This window comes from Charadrius vociferus, unplaced genomic scaffold (assembly GCF_000708025.1).
Source record: "Charadrius vociferus isolate BGI_N301 unplaced genomic scaffold, ASM70802v2 scaffold1, whole genome shotgun sequence".
NCBI classification, from domain to species: domain Eukaryota; kingdom Metazoa; phylum Chordata; class Aves; order Charadriiformes; family Charadriidae; genus Charadrius; species Charadrius vociferus.
This window is the reverse complement of record NW_009647680.1, coordinates 7,416,103-7,429,429: the sequence shown is the minus strand read 5'-3', so window position 1 is coordinate 7,429,429 and position 13,327 is coordinate 7,416,103. Positions and strand designations below refer to the sequence as shown.

The window sequence follows — 13,327 nt, the reverse complement described above, 5'->3', positions numbered from 1 at the left end:
GTGTAGCTCCATCCCCCGGCTAGTCCTCCCGTCCCGGCCCCTGAGGAGGGAGCGGAGCCGCTCTCGGTTCCAGCGCCGCCAGCGACCCGCCATGTCCGGCCAAAGCCTCACCGACCGCATCACGGCGGCGCAGCACAGCGTGACCGGCTCGGCGGTCTCGAAAACCGTCTGCAAGGCCACGACCCACGAGGTCATGGGGCCCAAGAAGAAGCACCTGGACTGTGAGTACCGGGGAGGGATGGCGGCCGAGGGGCTTTATCCGCGCGTCCCGCCGGGCTCCGCGAAAGAGAAGGACTGCCCGGCCTGTCCCGGGGTCCTGTGGAGCGGAGTCCCCCCCGCTGTGGGGCTGCCTCCTTTCCCACCGGCCTCGCGGGGACGTGAAAGCCTCCTCAGGCGGAGGAGCTCTGTGTGTTTCAGCATCGGACATTCTCATGCGCGGGGGTGGGGGTAGGATCGGGGACGTGGCGATGGAGAGCTCGGGAGAAGCTGTTCGGCGTATCTGCTTTCCAGAAGGGGCCTTATTAGCTCTTCCCTATGCAAAGGGCCCTGGACAATGTGAGCTCCTGAAGGACAGGACTTGCCCCATACCCCTTCCTTGGAGAGAGGGAACCACAGAGGCCGAGCAGAGGAATGGGCTGTAATTTCCTTAGTAATTGATCTCATTTGTGTTTTGCTACGGCAGCACTGCCTCATTCTGTAGAGGTGCTGCAGGAGTTTCAAGAAGGAATAGCTGATCAGTTATCTTAATTTTTTCCCAGGTAGTCTACTAAAAAAAAAAAAATGCTTCTCCATCATTCTTGTAACTCTTCCATGTAGAAGAACATGTGAAATGAGTGCCTGAGGAGCTAACCTCTGTCAGTAAGGGTGTTTTTCTTAGTTTTATCCTTTCTAGTCTTTCTCCTTCACTTGAGAAGGTGGGCCTAAGAGGACTTCTTTAGACCTTCAGTACCTCAGTTTAACATCCTGTACAGGGACTGGTCAGTTTTCAGCTTCTATTAAAAATAAATCCGAGATGGGAAGGCTGAAAAGGTTTTCTATCAACTCTGTTTCATCCAGGTGATTATGAAGAGAATGATGAGCACTGAAGTTCATATTAGTGTGTCTCCCACTAAGCTGTAAGGTCACAGCACTGAGGATGTTCTTGGCTTGAATACCTGATTATCTTGCATCTATTTATTCTGTGCCTTTTAAGCACCCTTCGCTCCCTTGCCACCCCCCTCCCCTCACTTCCCCCAATATGTATACTGGAGAGAGATGTGTGGCTGTGCCTTCGGTATGTGTGCTTTCTCTTTTCCTCCCACCCACATCTGTGAGAAGGTTGGGTCTTCGTGTGTCTTGAATTTTTGCCTTCTGAGTCGCAGATAACAGTACTAGGATTAATTGTACTTTAGTTATTTCTTCTTTCCACTAAAACACGTCTGGCTTAAAGGTTTAAGAAATTCTTGTTCTGCAAGTACTGAGAGGGATGTGATCAATTTCTTAGGGTAGTCTCCAAACAACTGTCTTAGTTTCTTTCTGGTATTCCCTCTTTCATTTAATCTCTTGCCTGGAGATAGTAACTGAATATCTTTGTTATTTTTGGTCAGCCCAGGGCCTCAGAAACCTGAGGAAATCTTTGAGCTTTAAGTAACTTCGTCTCAGGTAGAGAAAACACCTTGACATATGGCTTATGTATGAAGTGGTGGTGTTACTGGATTTCACACAACAGAAGGAAGGCTTTCTGGAAAAAAAAAAACTTTGTTGGGTTTAGCCTGAAATAGTGCTAAAAGTACAGTTTCAGTAGTAGGGCATTTAGCAGCTGAATTATTTCAGCTTTATGAAAAAGAACATCAAACTGACCAGACAAGCGACAAGTGCTCTTCAGACTGGCGTGTGTAGAAAGGGATGGTATTCTGAACACAGTTGCTAGTGGACAATCTAATTGAGACCTATAGGATGCTGCTGTAGAAAGGTGCTTGAACTTCCTTAGAAAGCTATCTGGTAGTTGGTGCACGAGAAGCCCATCTCTGTATTTCCCTTGTCTACTCTAGACTGTCAAAGGTCCCCATTCCTGCCTCTTTCTCAGAGAATTCTTTTATCAGAGCAAGCAAACTTTTTTTTTTTATTAGTTTTACTACTAGCCACCTTTTTTTTTTTTTTTTGTGTGGTTAAAATAGGTCATGGGTAGGTAAGTTTTGTATGCTGCCCCTAATAAGTTTGTTGGGAGTCTCTGTTCCTGGCATCAGGAAATGACACAGGGTTTTGTGTTTTGAAAACTTTCTTTGTTCATACTGTTTATGGTTGTATGTTTAAAAATAAATGCTTTTTGCATAAGCTCTATCTCAAGCCCCACCTCTGAATTATTCGCACATATCATCTTTTTACAACAAACAGTTTAAGTACTAGATAAGTCCTATGAACTGACATCTCGCTGTGAATGACAATTAAGATACCAGTCTTCATAGGTGGCGTGCTTCTTAAATATTTTTCTAATTAGTGTTTATTGTGATAATGACAGTTAAAAATTACTTTGTTAAAGTTGTATCCTGGATGAGTTGATAAGCTGAGTTTTCTAATACTGTCCTGGAATGAAGTCTTGGTTTTGTAGCATTTTCTGCATTTCATATATTGTATTGTAGCATTTCATATATTCTTGTTAATCTGGTATTTGCATTGCTTGTACAAAAATCCCTGACTGTCCTGTTTCTGAAATTATTTTATTAAGCTTGAGCTATCATGAACACATTTAAGTAGCTCGGCCTCACGTCAGTACATACAAATGGGTGAAATCCAACATAGGTACCCATGCACATGATTATTCCTGTCCTTATTTATCTTGCTCTTGGCTGTCTATGGAGTTCCAAAACTGAAGTGCTCCCCATCTTAGGTTTCTATGTTCTCTCTGTATTTCCCTCAGTGGCCATTACCTTAATAATCAAAGAATGTAAAAAGGCATTCTTAGCCCGTAATTATAAAAATCTAATCTACTCCGAAGAACCTTCTTTCTCACCCTCACAAAGCTTAGTTGCTTGTTTGAGGGAGAAAGAGTTAGTAGTAGTCTAATTTACAAGTGGACTTGGCCTGTGATAGGGAGCAACAATCACCTTACGATTGTACACTTGCACTCAGGATATGCTTTTTCTCCTGTTTTGCAGTTCCAGCTTTATAGCTGGGATAAGGATTCTCTGTTTTGTAATCTAGATGCTGCTTTTGTAATGATGGATTACTTGTTTTACAGTAATCAGACAGGTTTAATAGTCTTGAAACCCTCAAAGCATAGTTCATGAAATTTCTTTTACAGAAAACCTAGTTTCACTAGGACTTTGTCCTAATTTTCACACTTCTCTAAGCAGTGATAGCTCAACACTGGTTTGTGGGTTTAACTCGTACGCTGTGATTTATGCAGCCCTTCCTTTTTAGCTTTTGGTTGCTGTGTTCAGGGCTGTATAGGGATGCTAAGAACAAGTGCTTTAGGTTGTTTGAATGTAAATGGTGCTGGAAAACTTGTTGCCAGGTTTCACTCTTTTTTTTTTTTTTTTTAACGTGATTGTAATGGGGGGAGTGTGTGTGCTTGCATATGTATGTGTGGTGGATAATTCAGGTTAATGCCAAGTAGGAGGTTTCCTGGGTCCCTTCAGTCAAACTGCTGTAGCAGTGATATCTCAGGAGCATAAAAATGTTTGTGTACCTGTGCGTGTTGTGGAGTGTAGTTAAAACAGCTTTGATGTGAAACACATTTAGGGTTGGGCTCTTGAGTGAGCATGGCATAGTAACCCTATCTGCTTGTAGGTAATGGAGTAACGCTCTTTAAAGGAGAATGTGGATGGATGGCTTGGAAGGAAGTTGCAATCCTGTAATTATCCATTCTTAACAGGAAATCTCTCTATAGTTATGCCAGAGCGTAACTTCCTCGACTTCTTATTGTGAAGAAAAATCTGTATTCTTAAGGAAGATGCTAAACCAGCACCCAGCCCTGTGTTGTGTAGACGTTTGTGGGAAGCTGTGTAAGTGAAAGTAAACTTAATTGAGCTTGTTGGGAACTTATTTCCCAAGTCCCTAGTGTTTTGGTTTTGTCTAGAGGCTACTACTAGTACAAGTACAAGTCTGGTTAAAGACTTGCTTTATGTCTGTGCTGGGGACAGCTTCAGTTTCCAAATGAGATGGTACGCAGAGGGTATATCGTAGAACTGAGGGACAAGAGTCATTGCTTTTCACTGTTCTCACAAGAGATTTGTAGTAAAGCTGGGAAAAAACAGCCTTTTAAGTGCTTACCTGCCTTTACATACTGAAGCGTAACTGGGTTATTTCAGTGATGTGGTGAGTTACCTCCTGCTGTCTATGGATGCTACTGTGTTCTCCGGTAGAAACAGATTATCTGTGTTCCTATTATGGTATTGGAGTACTTCACCAAATTCATATTTTCTTTCTGGTTTTGGCAGGATTACCTGAAGTTTCTTGTGGCTTTGCTTCCCGTTTTATAGTTGACTTAAGTTTCTGGAGGCAGTCCATTGTTATTTTTGCTTAGAACTGTTCTGTTTAACTGTAATTATTTCAAATGCGGATAATTGCATTATTACAACTTTCTTTTGAAGTATTCATATTTCTCTCTGAGGTCTTCTATGATTCCTTTACCATTTCTTCCTTATCCAACTTTTCCTAACTTTTTACTGGAATTCCTTGGAATATTTGTTTGTGCCTTGTAGTAGAGTACAAGAACTATCATACTCCTCTGAACTGCCAGAGGGCCAATTTTCTGCCACAGCTGCTCATTTGCAGAAAGAATAGCCATTTAGTTCTGCAGCTGTTGTTTTATTTTACTTAGCCTGAAGCAGTATTCTACTTTGGATGAAGTAAGAGGCAGTATCTAAGGAGAAGCTGTAGGACACATGCAATCGGCTTACTGTGGATCTTCATACTGCCATTATTTCCCATCAGCTGTGGTTATTCAGGTGTCGTGTAACTTTGGGCTATAGCTCTAGTTGTGATTATTTATTTATTTTTTTTTAATGGTGCAGTCATCTCTTATATCTTCTAAGAGCGATGGTTGGAAGAAGCGTTCTTTTGCAGTTCAGCCTGTGACCTCAGTCTTTAGTTTCCAATCTTAAGATCAGTTTTTGATCTGTAGATGTGAAAGTTTTAAGCTGTTCCTAGTCACTTGGCTCACAAAGTAACACTAGTTTGCATAATAATACAAAAGAGATGACTTATCCAACATGGAATTTAAACCTTCCCTTTTTTGCTTTGTGTATGTTGCCTTCTGTAAAGTACATGATCAGTAAACTACTGGTGATGGTAGAATGCTGGGAAAGTTCACTTATAAAATGTGGCACCCTTTCCATGGAAAATGCAACGCGTTTTCTGAAGCAGAGACACCTTTTGTATTTGAAAGCTTAATTTTTTAACAGCCTTCTTAAATTTAAGTTTCTCACTCTTCACTCATTAATTCTCAAACATCTATCACTTCTTTAAAAGTCACTGGTCTACTACTGGTTGGGTGCGTGCGCTCTTATTTTCTGTAAACCGTGCAGAAGCTGCTCCTCTAGTGGGTTAGAACAAATCAGGTAAGTATTGTAAATGACTTGTTTATGAAATCTTGAAGTCCTGTAGTGGGACAGTTACTAAACACTTCCAAATATTTCATAATACAAGTTTAAAGTGATAATCTCAACTATGTGTTTTTACTTCTGAGTATCTTAGCAAACTCTTCTGCTGCAGCAATGAAAACTTTGATTTGTGTCAAAGAACTGTTTTGTTGTTGTGGTTTTTTTCTTTTTACATCAGTATGTGATTTTAACCATTTAGATTTCTTGCTGGTTGAAGTCTTAATGCTTAGGTAATGAAGTCAAAGGCTTAGATAGGAGATATTTTATTATTGGTTAGATCTGTACCGGATTAGAAGCAAACAAGAAATAACTGGCCAAAAAGCTGCAACCAAATGAAAGGAAAGAAGCTGATCTTGATATAAAATTGTTGGTTTTGATGTTTTTCTTGCTCTTCTAGTAGTTTTCTCCATTGTGAAATGTGATGGTGAGCAGGCAGGGTATGAACTTTTATTAACTACGTGTCCTCCTAAACTCAAAGGAAGTAGAAATACTGTTGTACTTTGTATTTCACCCCTGGCTTTACATCTGAGCTTTATCAATTAGCTGGTAGTTTCTAAACCTCAAAATAATGTTAGTGAATTCAGTGCTAACTTGTCATACTCTCAAGTCTACTGATGGCAAATCCAAGTTATTGAGTAATATGTGACAAATAGGGTATTGAGATTTGAGAAATTAGGGAACTAAGCTGTATTTAACTGTGTGAAAATAACTTAATGAAGTTAAGCATTTCAGAAAGACTTAACAAATATGCTGGATTTGTGACTAAACATCTCCTGTGCTATTTTGCTAAAGGAGCTTTATTAAAGTAATGCTTATCTGGATCATTTGCAATATTAAACATGAATAAATTAGGCTTTTATAAGTTTTACCTCAAAACAGAAGGTGTACAATAACAAGATCTACACTAAAAATTAACTTTGGAGTGCCAATTCGTAGCATGAAGCATAAGAAGATTTACTGAAGTGAACAGTGGTGGCATAAAGGGAAATACTGTGATCTTACTTTAATTTATGTCATGACATATACATGGTCTATAAAACAAAAAATACAAAAGGTGTGTTTTATATAGGAGAGCTCAGAATGGGTATAATTTCCTTCAGACCTATGTTACTTCATTGAGGAAGAGCTCTTCACATCAACCCCAACTCGATGATCTTCAAGGTCCTTTCCAAACTAAACCATTCTATGATTCCCATTCGCCTGAAAAGACGCTTCTGAAATCATCACTTAATGTTCTTTATTGCTTCCTCCCAAGCAAGCAGTCCTTCAGTCACAGCGTCGGTACGCGCTCGCAGTGGTGCCTTTCTAGCAGCAGAGATTCCTTTGCTTATGTAGGAAGTGGTAAGTTTGCACAGGTTGAAACTGCTTTGGAATTTCACATACTTACTCAAATATGGTACTTGCAGTAGCATGGAGCTCAGTTGCTGACCATGTACTATGACATCAACAAAGTATCTCTATTGTTTATAACCTTTGTTGATTTTTAGTAGTTAATTTAATACAATTTAAAGCACGAATTATGAATCCCTAATAGCACTGTTTCCTAGTTAAATATTTAGTGTGTAAAAATGTTTGTCCATGTTAACAGCTTGTATAAACTGATACTTTTTTTTTTTTTATCCTGTTGAAAAAGGTGGTAATGAAATTTTTATTATTCCTCAATTAGTTTTGTTCAAAAAAACCCCCCAACAAACCAAAACGAATCCATGGGTGTTCAGCTGCATGGCATAAGTTTCTCAAGTTACAATAATAAACTAGATTTCAAGACCCAGAATGATAACATTCAGATTTTTAAACTAAACTTAGGTTATTAACGTATGTAAACATGTTTTAAATATTTATTTTTTTATTTTTTTTAGATTTCTCTATGCCTTCAATCTGGCAGTAAATCGTCTCAGAGCAGCTCTGTGATTTGTTGCTCTGTCTGCCAAATCGGAAGGTTGCATGTCTTGGCTTTCAAAAGGTAGAAGTAGGTGTCTAAGTGTTCTTTGGCATTCTTATGGACTGCTTGTAACTTGCTTTGCTGTTGGCAACATCTGGATTCTTCTGGGGTGGATAATGAGCTGTTATGCGATAGGGTGAAATTTCTGTACCTGTCTCTCGCTTTTCAGGTGTGTGCTTTTTGTTTTGGAGTTAGTTTTGCTATGTCGCGTTGTGTCCCTCTTTTCCACCCTTCTCCCCATATGTTCAGAAGTCACATCAGCATTTTACCTACATTTGTTTGCAGTCACACCAGATTTATTTGGCTGGTACCTCTGCTCTTGCTGAGAAATGGGGGGATAGTTAGTTGGAAATCGGGTCATGCTTGAATTTTATTTATCCCCTTCCTCCCTCCCCTCAGTATTGCCATCATAGTTGCAGCCATAATTGCAGCCTATTTCAAACTTTATTAATTTTTCTGATCCACAAGTCTGTATTCTTGACCTGACCTCATTTTTGATGTGAAATGATAAAAGTTATTTAAACTATTGTGATGGTTACGCCACCATACTGAGAATGGTGGTGTAATTTGATTGGATTCGATTGTCTGTCCTTTTTTCTATTTGCCAGAAACCATTGGTGTTCATAATTCAGCAAACATAATGTTATGAAGAGATTAGAAATACCTTTGATTTAAAAATCAGTCTGTTAGGAATATTTACTTCATTATGTATAGCAGCTACATACAGCTGTAGTTCAGACAGCAATTCTTCATTTCTGTATTGACATACAGCTATCTTCATAGAGTCTGTCTTACGAAATGCCCTCATCCTTTTCTTCTGTCTTACAAGGAGTACTTTTGTTTAATATTTGCGTAAGTGATTATGTCAGTTTGTAAGTTTTAGGGGTGAAATCCAGGTGTTTTATTTGCAATTACATTTTATTCATCATGAGCTACAACTAGTACTGTTCAAATCATAGTTTCAGTTAAACAGGAAAAAATGCCTTTCTGAACAATATACCTGTGTTCTTTTTTCCTCTTGACAAACCAAGTTTGTTTACTTTTTAGAAATATACTGTAATCCTTACATAGATTTTAATTTTGAATTAATTCTCAAGGTGACAGTCCATGTCACTTTGCTTTCATTGATACAGACATGCTCTAATTAGCTGAGTTTTATTCAAATTACTGAATTTAGATCTATTACCTTTTTAATAAAATTTTCTGTAATACATTAATAACCTGTGTTAAATTTAACAGGAGTTATTTCTCCCTGGAGTACTTGCATTTCAGTCATGAGTGCCACAGTACAGCATTGCAGAATAAAATTTAAGTATCAAAAATATACGTGAAGTGGCTTTTAATCAGATGAATGAAAGAAAGGTCAATGGAAACCAAATACGAACACTTTTTCATTCCTGGGCTGTAGTTATTTATAATAAGAATATGAAATGCATAGTAAGTTGCTGCATTTGATTAGGTGTCTGATGGAAAAGCTCAGGATGCAGAATTCCTGGCTGGAATCTGCAAGCACACTGTGTTGTGCTTTGGGGGAAGATGATGGTCTGGATTCAGACTTTTATTTTTAATTTCTTGATAGTTAATAGGGAGCTAGCTCCAGCTTTTTTCCAGATCTGTTCAGTTGGAACGCTTTGCCACAAGAATAGCATCATTAAGTCTATCAAGTGTAATTAAAGCTAAAACATAAATTAAGTAAATTTCCTAGCAGGTTAATTTGCATTAAAAATATATGTGAAATTTGTTTCAGTGCTGAATTTGGTGTGTAAGTGGATGGAAATCCAGAGACTCACTTGTGTAAGTTCTCAGATACCAATCTCTGATGTTTGGAATTGTATTATTATAAATTTGAAACTTTTTCCAGGGGCTGATTCTGTTTTGTTTTGTTGCTTTTTGTTTACCCACAGTTATTTTATAAGGAGACCTTCTTCAGATTTAATTATCTGTAAGTGAAATACAGTGCATTAGAGGAGATACTTTTGTCCTTATTTTAAATTGTTAATGAGGAGCCTTTGTAGACAGGAATGTGGTCAGCCTCTTGGTATGTAGCACGGCTGACACAAGATGTTATAACACCTAGTTTTACTAGTGCTTAATATTCTTTTTAGCTGTCTGAGGTTTTAACCAGTGAACAAATCTTACTTTGAAGCAGATGGAATAACTATATTTTGCATTGTTAGAGCTTTTCTTTATGAAGCAATTCCATTTTAAAGATAGAATCTGGCTGAAGTCATCTTTCTTCTACTGAGGACCAAAAGGCAGATGATATTTACTTCTGCTCTTGGCTTTAGTTTATCTTGGAGGCTGTTTGTGATAGGGACATGTCTTTGTGCATGGTAAATAGAGAAATTCCTGTCTGAAAGCTGTGGGATACGGAGGACTTCTTTCTGTGTACAGCTTCCCCTACTCGTCCAGTTTCAAACTTGAGGGTTTGAAGCTCTGTGTTTGCTCTAAAACTGTGTGGAACTCTGTAACCACACAGTCACTAAGAAAGTGCTCACGAACGATCTCTAAAACTGGGGAATAAGGGGAAGAGCTGATCTGGATTTATGAAACTCGAACATAACAGCATTGTTGTAAGAAGGTGGGTTCCCCTTTGTAAGGTCCTTTGCTTTGTTTACTGAAAATTAGTGAAGCTTCATGCATGGTGCTGGAAAATACATCTTCATTTTCACTCTCTGTGTTCAATGAAGAACTGTATCACAGTGTATGTTAAAACTTTTACTCTGAGCAGCTTTGACATGGGCTGTAAAGGATGGGTTTGATCCTTTAGCTGTTGTGACCTCGCAAAAGGGTGCTAGTCAAATGTGCGTTGAAGCTGTACTTGGGATGAGCCAGAATGACTTTTGTTTGCTCAGGGAGCTCCAAATATCTCATGGGAGATGTTAGTCTAAATTGAAGAAGGAAGTAAAAGCTAAATTAGGCAGGCATTTCCAACATCTCTATTAATAGCATGGAAGATTTTAGCTGTTCCTTTACTTGACTGCCTCCCTTCATGGGAGAGCTGCACACTTACAGTACATGAGTGTCAATTGAAACAGTTTTGTGAAGATACCTGTGTTTTGATGGGGGAGAGGTGTTGGTTTTTTTTCTTTGGTGCTTTGTTTTATCCGGCTTGCTAACAGTTTGTGTCAAAATCTGATTCTGTATTGGCCAAAAGAAAAGGTATGAAAGTGGCTGTCGGTGACAAATCTTTAATGAGTTCACCTACTTTAAGTGCAATATGTGAAACAGATGCTATGGAATCAACAGAGCTTGCATTAAAGTAGCTCAAAGTAGTACTCTAGATCCAGGTATCCTGAATTTTAGTTGCTTTAAAAAAATGGTAATTTAGAAAATAGTGACACTTTTTTAACCAAAATTACTAGAATTTTGCACGTCACCGAATACGTTAGCATGGAACGAGCAGCTTCATGTTTTCTGTTAGGCTTCTTTCTCCTATTCCTACTGGGAAAAATGAAGATTAGTTCCACTGAGGAGTAGACAAGTCATACAAAGATGGCCTTTCACATGAAGAAATCACTTGTGAGATCTAGGGGAAGGAGCAAGTAATAGAAGGAAAGCAACACAATTTCACAATTTTGTGTCTAGAATTTGTTTCAGACTTTATACTATCGTCTCGGTCCCCATGCTTTGTTATGAAGCCGACTATTTTTCTTTCAGTTTGTCAGCATAGAGAAAGAAAAATCTCAGGCAATTTCTACAAAACTGTGTATTCAGACTGTTTTGTATAACATCGGGGAGTACAAAACTTATCCTGTTTGATCTGTGAGGTACTAGCCCAAATACCCAACTGTGTAAACCTGTGATTTTTCTGCCAGTCACTTTGTAGGAGAAGGTTAGTGTTTGTTTTTATTGAATGATAAATGTTTGAAGTTTGGGGATTTGCTGCTTTGCACATTCAAATAATTTATCAGGATTTTTTTTTTTTCCTGTAAGAAAATGCATTGTATGATATAATAAGCAAACAATTTAAATTGTTTTCTTCCTTGGTCTGTTAACTGAGATTTCGTAAGGAAAGCTTTAGGCAAGCTTTGAGCAAGTGTTTTTATTGCCCCTGCATTGTCAGTGGACACAGAACTCTTATGGTAAAATCTTGAGCTTTGCTAGTTTGGGGTTGACCAACTTCTTTTATAGAAACTACAGAAAAAAAAAATAATCCTGTATTCCTCAGCAAAACTCCCTCATGAAATCTGTGTTTTGTTTTGTTCCTTAGTAGCAGTGTGATTTTTCTTTACTTTGCCTTATTTTCCCCACTTTTCCCCTTTTGTTAGGCTGCTACTTATGTCATGGTTTGTGAGCTCTTAAATCGGAGCTACAGTTTTCATTAAGAACTGTTAAGCTGCATTTAGTCAACTAAAACAGTGAGCGATCATCTGACAGGGCACTGCTGTAGTTATTTCATGAGAGATCAACAGAAAAGTAAGATACACAGATCTTCCACACAAAATAGGAAACATTGCACAGCTGCATTGTAGTGTGATATGTGTAAAGTTTATTCATAGTGGGAATCTGGGCTGAAGCCTAATATCTGAGGAGTTCTGCTCCAGTAGGTGAGCATTGTGCTATATATAATGAGAAGCATATAGCACTGTCTTGTAATAAATAGTACTAATTAAAAATTAAATTATTTGGACTTTCTTCTGTTTCTTATATGCCAGATAATGCACCACTTTCAGTAAGTTTATGTACTGGGTTTTTGATACTTCCTATATTAAAATAAACACAAATTACTTAGTCATTTTTTGCATCTTTATGATGTTGGAAGAGCATGATTTACTAATCATACCATCTTAGGATATGGCTTAAACTTCTTTGGTGTTAGGCATGAAAGTTTCCCAGATTTTTCCCTTTATCAGATTAAACTCTCAATTTTACTACTTTGTGTAATTATATGAAAAGCAGTTAAATGTGGGGTGTTGTTTTTTTAACCAATATACTACAGGGGCAAAAGGACCTATAATAGATGCTGTTGCACCATTAGAATCTCTTGACAATACAGCTTATTTTAGACAACAAACTAGCATGAACTTTTGACAAAAGAAGGCAGATTTCCACAAAATGATATGTATGGGGCTATTTTTGCCAGTAATTAACTAGACAACCCTTTATTGTAGATAAAGCTGTAGGATAGTGTCTGCCAAGAAATATGTCCTACCATGTATTTAAATATTTTTACAATGCACAGCTTTAATTACATTGAGTTTATTGTGCTATATAATTTCCGGTTTGCTGAGGACACCAGTACACTTAGTGTGCTGCAGGCATTACACAGTCCGGGAGGCTGCATAGTAGAGGACGTGTTTTGGCATGAGTGCTTTCCAGAAACTGGAAAACCTTTGATTAGAGAAGGTTGTAGTCTGGCCAAAGAACTGCTTTGCAGAGGTGGGTATACACATTTTCATTTGCAGTTTCAGCACTGACGGAGGTAGGCAAATACAGAGGTGTAACTCCTTTAACTCAAATACATGTTCCCTGACAGCTCCCAAAGGCATTCAGGTGAAATGTGCTGTTCTTGCTCTGAATTAGATTCTGTTTAGAAGGAAATCTAATTTCCAAAGTCCTTTTAAAATGGGAGAGAATAACAGGTGTCCCAAACAACTTTGCTAGAGTGAGTAAGACTTTTGAGCTACTGAAATGAGACAAGTATTGAAACAAGAAAAACTAAGATCAGATGGGTTTGGTTTTTATCTTTGATTTTGTCTATTAAACTGTCAAAGATGCAGCACTGCCGTTCAAAGGGAAAAATGTGAATGACAAGTGTGTGATTAGTTCTAAATTAACAAACATCAGGAGAATTTTTTGG

General features: G+C 38.2%; 1 protein-coding gene across 3 annotated transcripts in view; it reads left to right on the top strand.

Moving 5' to 3' along the window:
* The first annotated feature begins 11 nt into the window (after positions 1 to 11).
* PICALM (phosphatidylinositol binding clathrin assembly protein) overlaps positions 12 to 13,327 on the top strand; it is a 71,447-nt gene continuing 58,131 nt past the window's right edge. For 2 of the 3 annotated variants that reach the window (XM_009881206.1, XM_009881205.1), the window contains exon 1: positions 92 to 221. In XM_009881206.1, coding sequence (XP_009879508.1) covers positions 92 to 221 — 130 coding nt within the window. Of the gene's footprint in view, positions 222 to 13,327 lie in introns of all 3 variants that reach the window. The other variant, XM_009881207.1, reaches the window with a different exon arrangement.